Below are 21,963 nucleotides of genomic sequence, written 5' to 3' on the forward strand. Positions count from 1 at the left end.
CCAAATGCGGTTTACAAGATTTTTATTGTATGGCCAACGAAAATGGTCGAAACAATAACAATAACAATAGTAAATAATCCCCATATTTATCCTAGTTAGTCTAATAAGCTGGTATTAACTGTAACAGTCCGTAGCGGACTACGGACTGTTAGTATGAACCGTGTATGAACCGTATGAACCAAGTATGAACCGTGGTACATTGTAAATTAACAAAAAAGCTAAACATTCAATATTAACGTTAAGATACAAAAATGTTTCCTCAAAAAACTGCAATAAATACTTGTCACAAAGCACCACTAACGTGTAAAAGGCTTATGCAGAAAAACACCGATACTTAGTGAGTCAGATTCAAGGCTCACGCCAGTTTTCCATTATTTTTGTGTTTCTAGTCTCAAATGAATCTAACTGTCACGCAATACTGCACTTGGTCACGCGTAGGGCAAGAACTGGACAGTGATTACCCAAAGAACTGTAGCTTGGTCAGGCCGCTTACTTTTGTTTAAGGTTTAGTTAGGAATATCATTTGCGTTTTTATATAGTCTACACATTATTGAACATGACGACCTTCTTAATGGTGGCTTTTGCCCCTTTATATTCTTTGCTAGTGAAGTGTCTTTCTAGGAAAGGATCATCAAAAGAATAAAAGTTATCCACAGCTCTCAGAACAGTCAGCAGCGTTCTCATGTAACAATCTGGCTTCGTTTCTTCAAGAGCAATCTTTCTTATTTCACAAGAAAGTGATTTCCTGGGCTCTGAAACACAAGAGAATCAAGCTTTAATGTTTAATTTTGGAGTCAAGTTGTAGTTTAACAACTGATATGAAAATAAGAAATATTATGCGTCAGAAAAACCTGATGTGAAAGTTAACTGAAATACAGGTGGGTATCGCGAAATCTAAACTCAAAAGGGCAAAACATGTGCAGTTTACTCTATAAAATTATTTTTGGGAACATAAGCCCTATGTTTCTTGTTTGTTTTATTGGTTAAAACCCTCTTCTGTTTACGAGAAGCGAAAATAATTTATGGGGATCACATCGTTATCAGGGCCAAAACTCTTTTACAATGAGATTTGTTAAGTAAGGGGTCTTTAAACTATTTTCGTACCCAGACGTCCCACGACTATGGCCATGCGAAAGTGGGACTAGAGTTGCTAAGCAACATTACACGACATCCTTATGACGTCATTCTGCACTTGCAAAGAACTTTGAATGCAGTGTTACTTTTTCGAATCGTTGAATAAACCCCACAGCTTTGATTATGAAGGCTCACCTGGATTTTTCGTGGGATAGTCAGTTGTGAGCCCCGCCATTTTGCGTTCCTTTCCAAGGATTCCTTGTTTCACCAAGCTGTCAAGACACACGGAAGGTACATTGTTGTCACAACCCCAGTCAGTGATGCAGTCCCGGATCCAGTCCACTAATTTCCTCTTGTAACCCTCTTTACTTTTCGCCGCGATTTTATTGAACAAAGCTCTGTCCAGGAACGTTCCTGTCGGAGACGGGTCATTCACCTGCGAGAAGAGGAAATGAAAATGAAGGTCGAATGAATAATTAAAGGGACACGCTCACGGGTTTTTTTTATGCTTTTCGGTAAAAAGTACTAGAATTGGTGAATAGGTCTTCTCGTACGCGAAATGCACCAAGTACATCAAGGTGGAGATAAGTAAATTGTTGTTGAAGAAAGAAGCTAGGGAGCCATAATAATTTTTAGGTGTTTTCCAGTCCACAAGGACAAAACTTGAAAAAATCAGCCTGATTTCTTAGGGTTTAGACCGAAAGTTCCTGATGGCATCACAATGACATCACTTGTTTATCGCTTCAGTACTCTTGCATGGTGATTTTTAACAAAATTGGACCACTATTCGTAATTTCCATGTGTCTTTAGGCTCTTGAGATTTTGGAGTGAAACTGGTGACAGTGTCCCTTTAAACGAACTTCGTCAGAAGCAAATATGTGCTCCCAATTTTGTTACAACTGATTCTAGATGCTAAAAGAATTCGGGAGAAAACAGTTTCAAAGCAGATTTTTTTTGTCTTTGATAAAAATCGGTATCGAATCAGTGAAAAAAAAAAGGTTATTAGATTTAAACAACCAACAACGAGTTCGAGAAAAAAGTGCAAATCAATGCTTCAACAATTACAACATCAGAGTATTGAGTAATTTTTATATAAATAAAGCGCGAGAGTTCGCGAATTGTCACGCCAGGTAATTACGATCAGGATGCGCCACGCGTCACGCTATGTTAATTAGGAAATTAATATACTCTTAAAGTAGGCCCAGTCGGTTCTCGGAGAGGTAATTGCAAGGTCAATTTCGTGGGAAAAAAGATCTCGACTTGTACTCCTTACTGATTAAAACGTGTAAACCAAACTTAGCAGGTGAGCAGTCGTTTTTGATCGTTGAACGGGGAAAAGAGTCGCGAGAGAACTGGACGCCAGCGCAAAACGTGAGGCGCGACGGGATGGGAGGGCGTCATTCGCCATCCCATCATGCTTCACGTTCGCCTTCGCTTCGGTCTCTGTTTCTTTCGCGTTCTTGCACTGAACTTTATTTGTTTTTTTGTTTTTTTTTTTATGAGTAAAGTTACAAAATTGCTTGCCCCCGCTACTACTAAAGGCAACTAATCGAGGCGGGGACAAGGGTGAAAATAAAAACAGGGTTCACACTACAATACAGAAAATGAGAAAAAGAGATATAAACAAATGACTTGCATTGAAAAATAAAGAAGCTGTCAAAAGTCTATCGTTGCCATGTAAAGTTGCTCGGGTCTGCAAATAAAAACTAATCCAACTCACCCGCACCCATATATCTGTGTAATTTACAAACAAAAACTTCTTCTTTTCAAACTCAATCCAAATTTTTCCCATGGCTATCAGATCCAGCAGAACTGCACAAACGGCGCCGCCAATCTTAGCTTTTGAGCCCTGGCGTCCATCAACGTCTCCTGTCTTGCTGTTCTGCCATAACAAGCAGTATGCTTCTGATAACTGGAAAGAGAAAACAAACTGTAAGGAGATTGAACGATGGCTAGCGACTTAGGATGGGTAAAAAATATTAAATTTATATGGTAAACTGATTACTGGTGTACTTGTCCTGGTAGTTTACATTGTGGTCCTTGAATAAATAAACAAGACCAAACAATCAAATATTGTAAATAAACCGGTGGAAGGATGACCAGATTGGAAGAGTTAAATTCGGTACCACAAAGCACAAATCACTAGGCCATGCCGCCTCCACTCTAAGGGAACATCACCATCAAATTATATTTGGATTTCTCACAACAGCAAATTGGAGCAATCTCGTACCAGACCCTTTGTAGCGCTCCTTACTTAACGGTCAAGGGAAACCACGAAGTTCCTGGGCTCCTGGGTACAAGATTGAAACGAAGATTAAGGGACAACCTTGCCTCGTCACGCAATCCCTAACGTTGTGCGAGGAAATATTCGTGACAAGCAGAAAGATTGTCACTCTCGTAGTATACTACGTAAACCCTGTTTGGTTTACCTGTGCTCAAACACGCAAAAATACGATAGCAGCTAAATGCTAATTTATGCCATCCACAAAGATCGTTCGTGATTTTAATGGTGTGGAAAATCTGTCTCTTTCCTTGGAGCCGAAGTGACAGCTGGAAAGTGCAGTGCGTTGTTTAAAGACTCACAATTTCATCGAAATCTTACTTAATTCAAGGATAGCGAGAAGCCGGTACAAATTTGAAAAAAGTGGGATGATTTCTTTATCAAACTTGTCGACACCTTGCTAGCCTATTCAACCCCCCCCCCCCGGGAGGGGGGGTACTTGGGTCAATCTTTGTTAGGTATGTGCCGCTGGCCTCTCAGAACCCCTACCTCATTATTGTCATATTCTATGGCCAATTATAGACCCCATCTTAGTCACTTTTGAGTAAATGTAATTTTCACGACCCCAACTAAGTTCTACCGTTTTAAACCGTTATTGTGATATTTCAGTTCAACAGTGCCGAAATTGTCTTAAATTGCGTGACATAGCCCCCAGGGGGGGGTACTCCGGGATCAAAGTGACGGGGATGATCGAATGGAGGCAAAACTCAGGACCCAAAAAATCCCTGAGTCTTCCGACATTGCCCAAAAAAATCCCTGGACCAAAAAAAACGCCCAAAAAAATCCCTAGTCAAATTACCCCTAAATTGCCAAGGCCGCGCTAAGGCACTTTAGTTTGATTTTAATACCCAAAAAAGTCCCCTATTTAAATCAAGTCACCCAAAAAAATACCTGCCAAATTCTCATACCCAAAAAAATCCCGGAATCGAAAATTTCGACCCCCAAAAAATCCTTCGCACATCCCCGTCACTTGGACCCCGGAGTACCCCCCTGGGACATAGCCTCTTTAATAATTATAACAGTCTATTGCGAAATGTTCAATGTCGGATTGCACTTGTTGCGAAACCCCGCCGTATCACGAGACGCCAGTAATGAATGTCTCTCGATTTTTTCTTTGATTTCATATACATTCATCTTTTTTCATCTGTCAATTAAATTTATTTTCTCTTCTTTTAAAATAACATAACGCTACAAACCGTTAAAGGTCAATACCAGCTGAGTTATGCCTTACGTTGGTAAAATTATTTTCAATCGGACCCGATCCTGATTTCGTGACCTTTCGATCACGGTCAGGCAAAAGAGTCACGAAATCCCAAGTTCACGTCACGCGATTGCAAAATGGCCTGTTTAATACTTTGCACTGTTTCACGACTTATAGCTATGTTCCGGTGGTCCTTTTGCAGAATGTTTAAGGTACTTAAAAAAATTATTTTCGGCTGCGTGTTCTACATATACCTTGAGTGATCTTTGCTGAATAGCTTTCTTGTCGAAGAGTGGAGAAGCAAGGATCCCACAAATCGTGTATTTGATGTTATCTACAACCTCGTCTTCTTCTGAAGAGTCATTCATAGCCACGGCGACCCCACCGCCAACGGCTCCAGCAGGACAAGCCATGTTTTCCGTGTAGCTTTGTTTTACGATTTCAGAACATGGGTAATCGCGGCGTCTTTTTATATAGAGCCGTTGTCGTGTTGTTGCACATTACCTCATGAGCTATTAAAAGTACTGTTACCATTACGAAAGTTTAACGTCACCGCATCACGAGACGGTGCGTATGCCTCTCGAGTTTCTCTCTGTATACATTTGTATACATATATCATTTTTCATCTGTCGCTTTCAGCACTTTTGGTATGTTTTTCCTTGAGTTTCTATGATTAAATATGTATTTATTTCCAATAGCAACATATTACGCAGAACATTTGTCATTTAAAACGACAACGCCAGCTGCTTGATGTTTTACGTTGATAAAATTCAGAAAATTACTGTCGGTAAGTTAACCCTGATTTCGTGACATATCGATCACGTGCGTGCACAAAGGAGAGTCACGAGAGCTCAGAGTCACGCGATTGCATAACCACGACAATTTGGCAGATTAGTTTGCATTGCTGTGCCGCAAAACGTTTTCCTCTGTTGCTCCTTTTGCAGAATGTCTTCGATACTTCAGAATTTTTTTACATAACGCTAAGATCTGCCCGCCGTTGCACCTTTACAAGTCATTCTGGGCTAGTATTTCCAATTTTTATTGTGCAATCAGGTAGGATGTGAGCTTCCTGCTCCCACTATAATGTTGACGTCACTCTCGCAGCTTACGTCAGCATGACGCTGTAAAAAAGAAAACAAAACTGCGGTCCCGGACAAGAATCCCGATCGACAAACGCGACAGTTATACATTTATAGAGAAAATAAATAGCTGAGAGGAAATCGGTTCCGACAACGGCAAATAACCTTTTTGAAATTGGGACACGAATATTTTAAATCCATTGCAGGGGCCAGGGCCCAGAGGGGAAGGGAGGGAGCTGGAGGGTAAGGGCTCGATTTCCAGCCGTTTTGCGAGTCCGGTTCCAAACGTACGGGGAGGAAAGCAGGCGCTCAAGGCGGATGGAAGTTGATCCCACGTAGGCAGCCAACAAGAACCTGGGAAACTACGAGGTACTTTCCCGCGATAATCGACAAAGTTGAGACAAAGCCTCTTGTTGATTGACTTGATTGCCGCCATAATTTGCCGCGTCTGTCAATAAATCTTGCATTACTACGCATGCTTGAGCCCGGACTATCAAGTTTTCTGCCATGTGGAGATCAGCATGTGATCTTGAACAGTCAGTGAAAGGACGAGAAACAGTCTCCAGAAACTCCGTTGCAGGAGAGCAGATACAAATATTCAAGAAAATGCAGGTCACGACAAAAGATCTTAATCTTCACAATGTTTACATCACTAAAGACACTTTTCATTACCAAGGCACTTTTCGTTGCTATCATACATGGAGCCTATTCTGTTCGAGGCACTTTTCGTGCAGCTTATACCGAGACGATCCGAACCCCGCATTGTACGCGCATTTTAGCACGCGTATACGTGGGCCCATGCAGGTACGCATGAATACGGATTTTCTGATTGCGCATAGCCGCGGTATTGGTTATGCATATATATGCGTCTTTAAATACGCGTATATACGCGATAGAAATGGTTGTATATATGGCATAAAAGCCCGCACGCATAAACGGATTTAAACAAGTATACCCGGCAGAAAAACCCACGTTTACACACGAATCGCCAGCCCTATACCCGTCCCCATCTGATATATCTGATCTCCGTCGCTTTTTCTTGAACATGACAATACCAATCAATTATGTCTAATTAAAGTCGCCGTTTCAGAGCTGTCTTGCCAGTCGGAATTTTATCTCTACTGTTACTACATATAATCGCGTTTCGGTGCTCCTTTTTGCAGAATGTTTTTGATACTTCATAAATTTATTTTTACATAACACTAAGGCATGCGGCTGCGTGTTCTACATATACCTTGAGTGTTCTTTGCTGAATAGCCCTCTTGTCGAAGTGTGGAGAAACAAGGATTCCCCAAATGGTGTATTTGATGTTATCTACAACCTTGTCTTCTTCGGAAGTGTCACTGCTCCCAGGGACCCCATGCAAGGGGACTCCAGCAAAGGACCCTGCACTGTAAGCCATGTTTTGCGTGTAGCTTCTTTTACGATATCGGGAGATGGAAATCGCGGCCTCTTTTTATAGAACTGTTGCACATTACCTCATGAGCTATTAAAAGTACTGTTACTATTTTTGGTTTTCACGTGACGTCATCAAAATTGAAAAATTCAAAATCGCGAGTTTCATGACTTTTTACCCTTCACTGGCTATTAGACGTCCTCAACATGTATCTTATTGAAGGTTTCAGCTCGTTAGCATCCGCCGTTTTTAAGATATAACAATTTGAATTTCGGAGTTTTGCGCCACACGACATCTGAATGGCCGCCTGAAGGCTGTCACGTATACTTACAAAAAAATGCTTCATCCTGTGATTTTTAACGATCTGAACAATTTAGGTTTTACAAGAAGTGTTTATGTTAGTGTTTACGTATTCACGAAGGTGAACTGACCGCTTTTTATAGCAGAAGTGAATGCCAGATGTTTTCATTCATTTCCGGCGGCCATCTTGGTGCCCCTTCACACGGACTCCAGCATGGAATTTTCATACTGTGCTCTCTAAAATTCGTGAAACATTTTAACAGATAACTCGAGCAAGGAATACCGTACAGACCTGAGACTTGGTCACGTAGGCTATCTAGTAATTTTCTACAACCTGTAATATTCTTGATTTTTTTGAATTAAAAGATTTGGATTTATTTTTTGCAGCGCGTGACAGTATCGTTACTTGCGTGACAGTGAAAACCAGCAATTACGATACAAACGTCTAAACGTCACCGTATCACGAGACGATACTTATGCCTCTCGAGTTTCTCTTTGGTTTTGTATCTTGTTGTTGGTTTTCGTCCTTGCTCCGAGGGTTTTTCTCCGGGTTCTCCGGTTTTCCTCCCTCCACATAAACCAACACTGCCAAATACCAAGTCGATCTGGAATCAGTCAGTTGGATCAAGAAGAACCACTATGTGGAAGATGCCACTGTAAATTCCAATTTATTATTTATTATTTATTTAAATCTATTTATTTATTATTTATTCCAATCTATCGATGGGCGACCACATAACGAAAACAAGCTCTGTTGTATTTTATTATTTGTATAATGTTAGAAGGATTAGGAAATATCTTAGTAAGGAATGCACGGAAACATTGATGCATGCCTTTATTTCTAGTCGAATTGACTATTGTAATAGCTTATTATATGGACTACCGGCATGTCAGCTACAGAAATTGCAAAGAGTTCAGAACTCAGCCGCTCGCCTTGTTTTAGAACAAAGCAAATATTGCCATATTACCCCTCTGCTTAGATCACTTCATTAGTTGCCTGTCAAGTTTCGTATTGACTTTAAGATTTTATTGTTAACGTTTAAGGCTATCTGTGTTCTCGCTCCGCCTTATATTTCCGAACTTATATCTGTTAGGGATACTAGTGGTAGGTATAACTTAAGGTCAAATGATGGAATACTTTTAAACTTTCCTACATGCAAGTCTTTTATTACCCTGGGTGACAGATCTTTTTATATGGCTGCTCCAAAATTATGGAATGATCTTCCCATTTTTATTAGAAATATTTAAGTGCTACCGACTGAATTTTCGAGAAAAAAATTTCAAAACTCCTAATTCGCATTTCTTCATATCCAGTCAAAAGAAACCCTTTGGTGAACTATTTACGAAAATGACATTTAAAATTTTCAAAGGGTTTTTATATTTGAGAAAATCGGCAAAAGGTTAAAAGGCCGTTTTCGCGTCCCGCCGAAATTTGTCAATTTTTGTCAAACACTCGTCGAGTGAAGTATGAAATTTATCTTGGCAGGTAGCGGGGCACCTAAAGAACTAAAAATATCAACGATGCAATAAACATAGCCCGAAATATTGAGCAGGACATGACAAGTGTAATTGTGGCAAATGTGTCTGTACACGAAATGGAAAAAAAATAGATCGGCGTATATAATGTACTTAAAAAATCCAGCCCGGGACCACCCGTTAGAGAAGTCGCAAGTGAATTTCATGTTTGACTACAATTCATCCCCACCTCTCTATTTTCAATTTTATTTGCCGCTACATTATCCTCTACCTATCTTATTTTTACTTTTCATATAAAAATATAGAGAGGTGCGCATCTTCCGATCCGCTCACATTCGCGAAAGCTCCCAGTAGTTGAGCTTCTGTGTCTTTGTGTTCCGCTCGATTGCAACTCATTGCTAAGATCGAAGCGTGGAGCGGCTTTTGTCTCGAGTATTTTTTCCCGGAGACTACCACCCAGGCACCTGTCTGCCCGCCTCCCCCCCTTCGCCCCTCTGGATCGCGGTCGCGTGAAGGTGGGTGGGGCGGGGCCTGCGTTTGGTCGGTGGGTGGTGGGGGGGTCCCGTTGGGTGTTGGAGAAGTGGGTGGTGCGGGGGTGGGGGTGCGGCGGGGTAGCACTTAAAACTCAACTGTTTCAGAAGGTATTTTTAAGGTAATTTTTTTTTTTTTATTAATTGGAATTTATACTTATCAGGTATTTTAGTATTTTTATTAATTTTAGGGCCATTTAGTAATTTAAACTTTTATAAATATTGTAATGCGCAAGTGAAAATCCTTGATTGATACTTGCGCAATATAAGTTCATTAATTATTTATTTTATTTATTTTATTTAGTGCTAACACGTACCAAAACCACAGCATTGAACTAATCCCCCCATAAAGGAAGTAAAACACTGTGGTTGCTGAAGAGTTTGGCGTTGCCATTAAAACTGAAAGGAAGTAGTTCATGCACAGTGGGTGCTGAGAATGAAACTTTGGCCAAAGGCGTGTAACTTTGTTTATTCGTTGGTTGACAGCCATCACACCGCCTAATAAATGTATGGGGACATATCTTAAGGGCGTTAACACAAAGATGTTTTAATTAACCTTGCTTTCTTTCACTTCCGTTTGCTTATAGCATCGCTACAACCGGTGTTTCAGACTCCTTACATCTGCCCATAACCATATAAGGAACGTCCTGATAGTCGTTTTTCCGGTAATAAAGTTCTCTTGTGATATATGAAAAAAAAAAAGGATTTTAGATCTATTTTGGATCAATTGCAATATACAATCTCGGATAACAAAATCAAGAGAAATACAAGCATTACTATAACTACTTTCGATAGTCCTTGAGCGCCAAAACTGATATTAAATAAAAAGAAAAAATAATCAGAGACGTAAACAAACTTTTGGAACAGACGAGGCTATAGTGGGGATCTGGGGACATGCTCCACAGGAAATTTTGAAATCTAGAAGCTCTGAAACGCTATTTTCAGCATTTTTCATAAGGGAGTTCTTCAGAAAAAATCAATCTCCTTCAACAGGAAAAAACTGGAGACTTAAGTTCCCAACTATCAAATGTATTTTGTTTTTAATTTTGGGTTAAAATCTGGACGAGGCAAGTGCCTCGTCTTGTCCCTTGCTAGCTACGACCCTGATAAGTCAAACATTGCGAGAAAACTCTTGATTCCGAAAAATGAAACAAAACGTATCTAGACACACTTATAGTCTACAAAATCTTCTCGAGAAAAGTTCCTAACAAAACAAAAACGCATTCTACTACTGATAGGATCACCACAGAATTTCCTCCAAGTTGGCGGCTTAGCACGCTTGGGTGGTCTGGATGACGCGATATGATTGGCAGAAAAACCATGTGGCATTATTGGTATATAGTTGCACACAACTGGGTTTGAAGGCTCTTTAGTGGCATGCTAGTTTCTTCGTGAGCACTGACCCTAAAGCGTTTAAAGGGAGCCAGGTTGAACGGTTTCGTTGGAGACTTTAATAGCGGCGATGACTGGATTTCTCATCTGTAGCTTCCTTCTTCTAAGTTTACTAAGCTCAGGTGAGGTTGATTTATAAAAAAAAGTAGAAATTTCATCCAGTCCAAAGCAATTTAATGAGACTTATATATACAAAAAAAAATCGAAGAATTTTCTTTAATTAGCCGATAAAACTAAGCTTCTTTTAAAGAGTTACTAAAATCGAATTGTAATCAAACAGTAACAAAAAGTTATTTCCCAGTTTAAATGGCTTTCATCAAGTTTTTCTTTCTCCACATACCTTTTACATAGTTTTTTTCTGCTGCTGAAGAGTCCAACGTTCAACAAAATAAATAAAATTGCAATGTTTAGAGAGGAAGCCACATCAGCTCTAGCTGGTTTTCATGCGGGTCGAATTGGAATTTCAGTATAACCTACTAACGTATCCGACTTGAGGTTTCACAGGGAACATCTGGGAATACCCCGTTTAAATGGCTTCAATCAAGGCTTTTTTTTACATACCTTTTGCACAGTTGTTTAAGTGCTGCTGAAGGCCAACATTCTTCAGTACAACCGAAAAACGTACCCTGCTTCAATTTTCACAGAGATATCAAGTTTCATTGTCACTGTGCACAAAGAGGAGAACATATAATTTTCCCCTCAGGTTTCACGGGAAACATCTGAGAATACCCCGTTTAAATGGCTTTAATCAATATTTTCTTTTTCAGAAACCTTTTGCATACCGTAGTTGTTTTACTGCTGCTGATGGCTCCAGTTTTCACGAAGAATATAAAGTTTCTTGGTTACGTTATGTGCAAAAAGAGGAGAAACCACTTTAATTTTAGGAGATTTTTTAACTGCACCGTTAAAAGGCCATTTTCGAGTTACCCTTTTGGCTTTGTTTCAAAACAAGTCTACGTGCGAAACAGTTCAAATGAAAATGAGTTAGATTTGCATGAAAATGGACCTGTAGGTGAAACTCATTTTCACATGAATGGTTTCGCACGTAGACTCGTTTTGAAACAGAGGCAAAGGGTAACTCGGAAATGGCCTAATTCTCGACACGATCATTTTCACAGAGCTGGCGGCTTTCTGTCCTCAGCACTACTTCTAAAGAAAATAACCTGCGAGAAGGCTATTCGCTAGAGAAATGGAACATTTAAAATTTAACATTTTACGAGAGCGGTCCAAAGCTCCCCGCGCGCAAAAAGTGATCGGAGAACGACATCAGCACGAATCTACCTTTTTCTTCTTCTTCCTGTTTCCAGGCTCGTCGCTAAAGTGCCAAACGTGTTACTCGCAAAAGTCCTGGGCCGACTGTAGTCGCAACAGCAAGGTCCTTAATTGCGAGCCCTTCCTTGACACCTGTATGACAGTGCACCGCAAGAAAACTCTTCACGATGGCACAATCACACACGAGTTTGCCAAGTCATGTTTCATGAGCACACTTTGCTCAAGATCTTTCTGTGAACAAAATATGTCTAGCCAGACGAAACAAGTGACTTGTGGTGTTCTTAAATGCTCAAGGTATGTTACACCAATCTGCTTTGGAAGTTAAGTCTTTTGTGGCATGGGCAAAACTTAACTGCATGAAAATGAACATAATTGGCAACCAGGAAAATGTTTCTAATGAATCAGTCAATTCCAGCAATGCCCCTTCTCCTCTCACCCAGGGCATTAAAAAGGGCTTTTGATAACGTTGTTGTCCCGGAGATGGGCATTTCATTTGTCTACCCCCGAGGCAACTCCAGGACATTAAGACTCCAGCGGTGAACGGGGAGGTGATTTTTTTTTTTTGGAATGGCCCAAAGAAAATCATAACCGTGATGGACGGTTTAGGATTTTATTTCTCCGTTTACTCCGTAGTTTTTGTTTCGATTGAGAAGATATATCAAACACTCGAGACAGTGTTTCGTTGGCTATCCAAACACCTCGAAACACCTTGGTGTTCGGCATCCTCGGAGACCCAGGGGCAGTTAGTGGGGGCGAGGGAAAAGAGAAACTGCGGGAAAAAGTTCGGCATAGAAAAGTTGGAGCGATTGAAAGGTGCCCCTGGGGAAAGAGTCTTACCAGACCAGTTCCAAACAGCTCTCTGAATGCTGCCTCCTGATTGGGCAGAAAATGTTCTTCAAGGCTACAAAGGGATTCATTACCACAAGACCGTGCATATGTTCATTACGTTTACCAATCACTGTTCTGTTTCTTTGATTTTAAGGAACCCAGCTGCATATGCAGTAAAACCAAACTCATTGAAACAAAAGCTGAGGAAGCTGACTGATGGAAGCCGAGGCAAAAGTGAATAGCTGTGTTCTCTGTGTTATAAAACAGCTCAAATGCAACTATGTAACCAGGATCATTTTAAATTCTCAATGTGAATCATCTTTTAATTACTTCAATAAACAACATTAATATTTGGAACTGATACCTGTTCGTACCATGGTACATTCTCCATTGTTAGAGTTGATGTTTTAGACCCCCCACGATTTGGCACACCCAGAGAAAAGAGAGAGGAACTGAATATTTCTTTAATTAACTAAAAAGATAAGATGTAGTGACCCAATTTACAGAGTATTTTGAGTGAGAAACTATACCACCGCAATAAGCAGTAAAATCATAAAATAATTTTAAGTGTGGTATCAAGCATGGGTGTAAGAGCTTGACAAGCTGCAGACACACTTGGGACCTTAGAAGGTGCCCACTTAAGATAGGTGGTAACCTATGAGAGGTTAATAATGTTGTGCTTGTATGTAGTCTCCTTCGCAGCCTTGAAGAGAGACTAGCTTGTATGTGGCTTGGATACTGACTCACTGTCCACTAACAGGTGTCTGCAGATGGGAGTGTCCGTTAGCTGACGTTAGACTGTCATCATCATCATCATCATCATCATCATCATCAATTTGTTTACCCTCGGATTTGAAGAGTAGCTTATACAGCTAAAAATATCTCCGATAATTTCACAGTACGCACAGTAAAGCGGGCAAAGACCAGACCACAACACCGGGAACTCCATGCCCTACTCTTTACGATAAGTGTGTGGGTTCTTTTATCTCCCCTGCTGACCATAACACTGAAGATGCAGGACATTAAGCTCTTGAAGGTGCTTTGTCACAGATTTTAGCAGATTTTGTAACAGCCAAATTTAAATTTGTGTCGTAGAAAACCTAAAAACAACAGTCCATTTTTATGAGCCACACCAGATTGCCACTCTGTTATTAGACTTGTATTTCCAAGCTCATCAGTATGATAAACTAGGTGATGAGTTTAATCTTGGTCACCAAGTAACAGGCACATCTAGGGCAGCCAGACAGTTATTTTGTGTCACTCACTGGTCAAGGCACTTTATTTTCACAGTATAGTACTGCTTTCAAGTTCGTCTTTGTTCCTTTTTGGCAGTCAACCCTAAAAAGGTGCATTTATTTGAAACAGGAAGGAAATAACGTCTTGAAAGTGCAGAAGCGATTATACGAGATTCCAGTTTGGTCGCTTTCTTACTGCACTGTGGTCCACAAAAAGGGTACCTTTCAACAACCCCCTTTCAACCTCACCAATATATCTACTACAGAAGACAGATTTTGATTGGTTCATTATTTTGTCTCCTGAAAGACCCTACAAAAAGGACTTTTCTAAACAGTGACAGCAATTACAGGGTTCGTACTCTTTTGAGCTTTTGAAATTCCATGACTTTCCATGACCTTTCCAATGACTTTTCAAAGTTTTCCATGTCCTAAATTTGACCATTTGTCTTGGTAATTATCTTTTTTTCGGGTAAGGTTTCTACCCTTTTCTTCACAAAAAATAACCTGCCTAATTTATTTTGTACAATCAATACCATTTTACACGACTTTCCACGACCCACACTTAAATTCCACGACTATCCAGGCCTGGAAAATAAAATTCTAAAACTCCATGACTTTCCAGGTTTTCCATGACCCGTACGAACCCTGAATTAGGGGACCGGAATAGGAGATAACGTGTCCACCTTGCAGGACCTGTCTGATGCCCTGGTCAGCCCAATTAAAATAAAAGTTTACTGAATGAGCAAGCAGATTTCCTTCTTACTTAAATACTCGTTCATTGCACTTACCTGTATTTACAAGTTAAAAAGGGTGCAACTTTCTTTAGAACTTACCTCAAGAAAGGCAAAAACACGGCACTAAAGGCCCAGTTTGGGCGGTTGACATTTCTTAGGATGTAGTATGCAAGCAACAGCAAATACATGTGGACACAAAGTCACTCATCACAAAATATTTAATGTTGACTTTTGTCAAGTTCAAATTAAAAAGCTTATTTTGTACATTGTACTGTAATTATTTTACACAAGCTCAATAAAAATTTACTATATTGCACAAAACAAAATTTTAAAACTACTTTTTACGGATAAAAATTGTAAACCTGATTTAAAAATACTTTAAAATAGAGGTTTAAAATTTGAGCCACAAAAGTGGTCATATTTTTTTGTCGGACACAATTATTGGAAAAAACGTAAAAGCAAATGCTCTCGAGGTAAAAATTTATCATACTCATTTGGTGTCAAAATTAATTATGTGTCATCTCTTCTTTGCTCTCCTTGGTGAAACCTTTTTCTCTGGGGTACCTTCGGATTGTTGTTGCTTTTCTCTTTCTCGATGTCTCCTTCTGTGACGTGCCCTGAAAGAGGAGAACAACAGTGTTAGTCCCAAGATTGCAAATGTTATTCTCTTGTCTAATAGACACACATTTTGTTTTGTTTGTCAATGTCTGAAAATTTGGTGTTACAACAATACGCTAGATCTCCTATACCTGTACTTGATGATTTTCGTTATTATCATCACCAGCCTCATTACAGGGGCTGTGTAACGGCTCAGTTTAGTCTATTTTGTAACGTTTTGCAAAACACCCGCCATCAAACCTAACGTTAGTAAAGAAACCACTTGTTTGGGTCTACATGACAAAACCATAGCTTCATGCATTATAATAAACAAATGTCTCCCAAGCGTTACAATTCAGTTACAAACAAACGAGATTAACTTTTAAAACTGTCCACCTAAGCAGTTTTTCAAAAACCAATTTCGCAATCCGTTTGAATCCTCTTCAATTTTTGTCCATCCGTAACTTCTTTTGTATCTGCTGTGTTATTTGAATGTTCCTTGACTGTTCAAAGTGGTTACTGTTACATTTCATTTTTTTATTTATTTATTTTGTTATTTTGGGGGATTATTACGTCTAAATAGGAAGACCTCTATAGACCAGGAGCCAATAAAAACGTAGTTCAGGAGTATGAACAGAACCCGGGGGGGGGGGGGTACTCCATATAACGGCCTATACGGGGAGGCTCCGCCCGAAAGGGGAACCTTTTTCAGGCTTCAGGTATATAAAAGGGTAGCGATTTCACAAGTTTAGGTATACGAAAGGGTATGAAAATCCGTCATTTAGGTTTTTTAAAAGGCCAGTAATTAAAATATTTCGAACAGACGCACTTTATGGCTGTATTATTTTAATTTATTAAGCGCTACATAAAAATGACAAGAAAACGTCCTGTTCTAAGGCTATATCACGTCTTTTAGGTATATGAAAGGGGTACGTTTTTTCAGTAAAAGGTATACGAAAGGGGTACAATTTCTGTCAAAAAGGTATATAAAAGGGTAAGGGGTAAGAGCTTGGGGCGGAGCCTCCCCGTATAAAACTTTTTTGAGTGCCCCCCGGGGGAACAGAAATACTAAACAGGGGTGGAGACACTAAGAGAAGCGTTTTATGTTCCTTACGTTGTGTTGAGTTTGCCTTCTGCGTCACTGCTGTCCTCGGGTCCTGAAACAATCTTCAGATCACCGGACTTGCTGATAACCGCTGTCATCTGAAAATAATCACGAATGCAAAGAGTTAGTGGAATTGCAAGAGTCTTAGGTAATGCTGGAGAATCTTCGAGGGAAAGTAATCTACAATGTGGATCCAGAATTAGATAATAACTTGTTGTAAAATTGTTGTTGTTGTTCTCTGCTGACCTGTGTGTTGAGCTTTGGTTCCTGTTTGGCTGCGCCTGCTGTAGTCGGTACAATGGTCTCTTGTAAGTCACCTTCAGATTCAAGGTCCCCTGGGAAAATTTCAAGCAGTAAAATACCAAGATTTATGTCATGCTAAAAGGGGATACAGCTAATATTATTACAAGTTGAGAAGCAGTGGTATATTCGATGCTGACAACTTAAGTTCTATGTAACGGTCTTTTTTAACTCGGAAAAGAGTTGTAGTGGGCGAAGTGAATTCACTCCTTCACTCCTTCACTCCATCACTCCTTCACTCGTTTCCTGTTAGACATATGCACGCAATGCGTGCAAGTGTTTTAAGGCCTCTAGAGAATTAGACCTTTTCTCTGATACCTACATTTCTTGTTAAATTACATAAAATTAACATGCTTAGTCGCCAACCGAAATATTGTATTAATGTCAGTTTTCTTGAAATAATATTATGATATTTATTCAGCTATAAGCCGAGACCGTAAACCTTTGGTTTTTTAGAACCAGTTAGAAAAAAACTAACCCAAAACACTCAGCTAAAGATGAATTTATTTCAGTACGATTTGGTGAAAAAAAATCGCTCGACTTATAGCCAATGATTATTATTATTATTATTATTTTTCGTTACCTTCAAATAACAAAAAGGAAAAATAAAAAGAAAGAAATCAATTTGCAACAGATGGGAACTCTATCTCTTGGCCTTTCGGTCTGCTCTCGATCAGTATTTGATGACAATCAAAGTGAAGTAAACAGAAGTTTGAAAAGTATAACATCATTTGTATTAGCAAACCTTTATTTGTCAGTTTGTTGTTTTCGATTCTTGTTTCATAATAACTTTTCCGAGTTTAGTGGCTTATAGCCACTTTTAGTTATTTGTAACATGTGTCGGGCATTTCTTATGGTATAGCTTAAATTTCCCACTTGTGATTGTTTACTTTGTGACCAGGGTCATAAAGGATTGTGTGTAAGCTTTTAAAAAATTTCAGGGCTTCAAGTGGCCTCCTGCCAAAATATAGGGCTAAATATAGGGTCTTCTACAACAAGTGTAGCTGACTGAGGTCCTTTAAATTATAGGGATTATAGGGCTTTTCTAAACTATATAGGGAAATATAGGATGATTGAAAAAATATCGGAAATATAGGGACGCTTGAAACCCTGAAATTAAGTTGGTAGACAATATCATTTAACTGAAAACACTGAATAAATGGTAATAAATGCCTTGTTAAAACAGACCAATCAAAAAAGTCCATGTAATATTTTAGTTTTTTTTAATAGCCCATTTCCGAGTTCTCGCATTTTAGAGACCTGGTGCCGAAATCGACTCACCAGATCGAGACTAAGTGCATTGCATCCCATCAAACATGGAGGCTTCGAGTGAAAAAACAACATGCAGTGAAGATTTCTCGAAATTAAAGGTCGATGAATTTAAAAATTATTTGCGAGAGAGAGGTATACAATTAAGCGATGGTAGCAAAGGAAAACGGAAAGCTGAACGTGGCCATCAGGAAACAACCTGAAGCCAAGAAGCCTTTTGAACGAACAAAGATTTTCAGGTGAATAACCTCTTTACCTACCAAATAATTGTAAAGGTCTCCGAACGTAAACTCTGGAATTTTCGAGAGTTTGTGGGTCCAAGCGCTTTTAGTTTTAGTATTAGGGTCTGACAACTTCCCTTCACTTGTTTGCAATTTGTCCTTCAGTAGCTTTGTGCGGTCTTTGGCAGAATCATCCAGTTTCCTCTGCTTCATTGCCGCTGCTTTCTGGCATAAATCAAGCAATTCAGCTTTCCGTTTTCCTTTGCCACCATCACTTAATTGTATACCTCTCTCTCGCAAATAATTTTCCAATTTATCGACCTTTTATTTCGAGAAATCTTCACTGCATGTTGTTTTTTCACTCGAAGCCTCCATGTTTGATGAGATGCAATGCACCTAGCCTCGATCTTATGAGTCGATTTCGGCACCAGTCCTCTAAAATGCGAGAACTCGGAAATGGGCTATTAACCTCCTTTCAAGGCAGAAAACTCTCTAAGCCATAACTCTCCTACCCTCTCAAGACCCCTCTTTTAGGCAAAAACCCAACCTCGTTCCCAGGGTCTCTCTCTCCCCGCCCCCTCTTCTCTCGCTCTTGGGGGCGAGGAGAGAGAGACCCTGGGAACGAGGTTAGCAAAAAAACCTCTCTACCTGCCTCAGAGGCAAACTTCTCTTTGGTGGATGAACATTTTAGGCAGACAGTAAAGCTTCTTAGTGCGTGTCCGCTTAATTCAAACTAAGACCATAACTCACGAGCCTCACCTTGGTCCATCACATAATTGGATGGAAAGTAACCCTGACTCCCATCAGCCTTTTCGCCCATCCACCAGTTTTCATTGTCAACATAAAGGACGCTGATGACGTCACCGGGTTGAATGGTCAGCTCATCTGCCCTGTTGGCATCATAGGGATGCATAGCTATAACCTGTCAGGAAAGATTGAGACGTGAATGACAGCTACATGGAAGACCAGTCAAACCAGTGGGCACAAAAAAGAACTTTCTGAATAAAACCTTCCAGGCATAACTAATCGATGATCAATGATATCAATTGGTAATCAATGAGTAATCGATGGGTAATCAGTTGATTAGTCATTGATTATTGGCGATGATCAATGAGTAATCGATGAGTAATCGAAGCCCCAAAATTTTGTGGCCTATCGATTACTCATCGATGACATCGATTACTCATTGATGTAATTGATTACCTATTGATGTATTGATTACTCATCGATGACCTATCGATTACTCATCGACTATTATACTGCGCACAAAAGACACAATTCTTGCTTTCTTGTACCATTTTTTTCGTTTTTAATTTTTAAACCTGTGTTAGACGTATTTTTCTTTATAACTGGCGTTCCTGTTGACGAAATTACGCCTTCACAAAAGGTCAAATAACCTTCCGGCATGTCGAGACGTGAAGTGCTAATCACAAATACAGATGATCACTTTACCCAACTGTTTATTTAACAACATAACAACTGGACAGGAACCAACCAGTCTGAAAATGAAACTAACATGTACAGGTACACTAACAAGAATTGACTACGTGGTTACAGATTTTGTTCGGTGGATGTTTGTCAGCAAAGTAAAACTGCTTCTGCTTAGGGAAACAACCGTCATAAGCAGTTACATTGCGAACCGGAACAGCTGCAAGCACTTTTACTGTTTGTGCTGCGCTTTTTTAACGTGTAACCATGGGTCATGATACGGTTTTAGCCACTAGATGATATCGATGAGTAATGAAAGAAATCAATGACTAATCAATGCAATCAATGACTAATCGATGCAATCGATGACTAATCGATAACCAAAAATTTTGTGGCCTATTGATTAGTCATCGATTACTCATTGATCATCGGCAATAATCAATGACTAATCAATTTTATCGATTACCTATTGATTACTCATTGATGTCATTGATGTCATCGATTAGTTATGCCTGGAACCTTATAGACATAAAAGTACCCAATATAACGAAATTGAATACTTTCAACTATTCTTCCCAACATGCTTCTATGTGACTTCTTAGATCATTTGGTAGAGCAACACAAGAACTGCTCCATTGAGACGTTTTAACGTGACCTTTGTCTTTCGTGAGAAGGCAAAGCACTTCAATTTCATTTACTAAACAGAGCCAAGAATAAACTTGAAAAATGGCCTTTTCTCACTCTAAATGACCCTCATTAACAGCTTTTTTCTCTTTAAAGTATCAACAGATTCTCAACACACAAGTATGAAGAATAGAGAAATTCACCAACTAGGGGATGTTATGTTGATGTACCACTATATCATCTGCACTCACAACAAAAAGGAGTAACAAGTAATAGACCCGTTGCACGATCCGGTTAGTCACATGTACATAATCCGCCACGCTGGGACGCAAAACACACAGTGGGACATTCAGAACAAAGCGCCTTGCACCGGTCAAGCTTCATCTTTCTTTGTTTTTAGTGTCCCATCGCGTAACTTGCGTCCAAGCCTGCAATGTAGGCGTTTTTATATGTGAGCGTTGGATAATTTTATTCGCGTATTTGGACTTGGAGTTGCAAACGTAGAGGGTTTAGAACGACACCAGGAAGGGGGAGGAGTGGGGTATTTTCCTTCCCCATCCCCTCTCCCCACACTCTTTATTCATCCTCACTCCTACTCCCTAGGACGCTTATTAAATTTCTCCCCAAGCTTCTACCAAGTTCGAATCCAAGATGGCGCTCACCCGATCAAAATGCGCTCGCGGCGCTAAAAACGCCTGCATTGCAGGCTACTTGCATCCAGCATAGCTAATTTTGTACCATGTGACCTGAACGTTAAAAAATTAAAGTCTGTCTCCGAGCCATGAGGCCCATACAGCCGGAGCTTATCCCGGTTTCCGTAGCATTAAGCGACTAGGAGTATTGCTACTCCCCCCTGGATGGGATGCTAGTCCATCGCAGGGTTACCCCCCAGCAGTAAATTCGCCGGTACCCATTTATATACCTGGGTGGAGAGAGGCACTGTGAGAGTAAAGTGTTTTGCCCAAGAACACAACGCAGCGCCCCGGCCAGGCCTCGAACCCGGGCCGTTCGACTCGGAGTCGAGCGCGCTAACCATTAGGCCACCGCGCCTCCCAAATTGACCTGAACAGTGACCAGTGACCTGAACGTGCAAAGGGCGTATTAGTAATGGGAAAAAAGCATTTTGACTTTGAGATGTCAGAGGGTTGAAAGAGACAATGACATTATTTTTCTATTATTATGAACCTTTTTCTTGGGCTGAGGTTCCTGCTGTAGTAAATGCGCTGTTGGAGAGTCAGTAAATGTAAACTTGGGTCTTGCACCGTTCAGCTGTGACACACTCTGTTGGCCAAGACAATCAAACAAATTAACACTTGTAACACGCAGTAGTTTGTATGTAACTAGATCCCAAAAAATTGAGTGAAGCAAATACCAAATTAGTAAAGGGAGAGCAGGTTTTATTGATGACAGCTTGCTAACCTCACATTTAGCTCATGCAGTTCTGGAATTACAATAGACTGCTTGCATAGGTTGAAAATGGGAGAAATGTGATTGCGTAACTTTGCTCTTGTGGCAAATTTTGCCACTGCTTTAATGTAAACTACACAGTGGGTAATCACAGTTTTTCTTTTCCCGCCGAGTTGCCTCTGTAAGTTGACATCATTTTTCACAAGGTAAATTT

At 40.0% G+C, this 21,963-nt stretch overlaps 3 protein-coding genes across 7 annotated transcripts in view; 1 reads left to right on the forward strand and 2 right to left on the reverse strand.

Annotated features, from left to right (window-relative positions):
- Positions 1–5: 5 nt before the first annotated feature.
- Positions 6–7,960, reverse strand: LOC144645192 (uncharacterized). 3 transcript variants are annotated; one of them, XM_078504684.1, is made up of 4 exons: positions 7,812–7,960; positions 2,795–2,986; positions 1,270–1,510; positions 6–752 (listed from the first exon to the last, which is right to left on the reverse strand). In XM_078504684.1, the coding sequence occupies exons 1-4, from the start codon at positions 7,905–7,907 to the stop codon at positions 541–543; spliced, it is 741 nt and encodes a 246-aa protein (XP_078360810.1). In that variant the 5' UTR covers positions 7,908–7,960; the 3' UTR covers positions 6–540. The 3 variants fall into 3 exon arrangements, with proteins under 3 accessions (XP_078360810.1, XP_078360808.1, XP_078360809.1); XM_078504682.1 differs by lacking the exon at positions 7,812–7,960 and adding an exon at positions 6,870–7,199; XM_078504683.1 differs by lacking the exon at positions 7,812–7,960 and adding an exon at positions 4,811–5,087.
- A 2,723-nt stretch (positions 7,961–10,683) lies between these two features.
- LOC144645222 (uncharacterized) lies at positions 10,684–13,190 on the forward strand. The gene is made up of 3 exons (XM_078504721.1): positions 10,684–10,851; positions 12,037–12,295; positions 12,984–13,190. Exons 1-3 carry the CDS (start codon positions 10,800–10,802, stop codon positions 13,069–13,071), a joined length of 399 nt encoding a protein of 132 aa, XP_078360847.1. The 5' UTR covers positions 10,684–10,799; the 3' UTR covers positions 13,072–13,190.
- Positions 13,191–14,997: 1,807 nt separating this feature from the next.
- The window catches only part of LOC144645093 (jouberin-like), a 35,829-nt gene continuing 28,863 nt past the window's right edge, over positions 14,998–21,963 (reverse strand). For 2 of the 3 annotated variants that reach the window (XM_078504568.1, XM_078504567.1), the window contains exons 31-35: positions 21,528–21,623; positions 19,050–19,212; positions 16,747–16,835; positions 16,510–16,598; positions 14,998–15,415 (exon numbers count right to left, since the gene is read on the reverse strand). In XM_078504568.1, the coding sequence (XP_078360694.1) occupies positions 15,316–15,415; positions 16,510–16,598; positions 16,747–16,835; positions 19,050–19,212; positions 21,528–21,623 (537 nt within the window). In that variant the 3' untranslated portion in view covers positions 14,998–15,315. Of the gene's footprint in view, positions 15,416–16,509; positions 16,599–16,746; positions 16,836–19,049; positions 19,213–21,464; positions 21,624–21,963 lie in introns of those variants that run through there. The other variant, XM_078504569.1, reaches the window with a different exon arrangement.

Source organism: Oculina patagonica, chromosome 3, assembly GCF_052425735.1.
Source record: "Oculina patagonica isolate OP01 chromosome 3, crgOcupat, whole genome shotgun sequence".
NCBI classification, from domain to species: Eukaryota; Metazoa; Cnidaria; class Anthozoa; order Scleractinia; family Oculinidae; genus Oculina; species Oculina patagonica.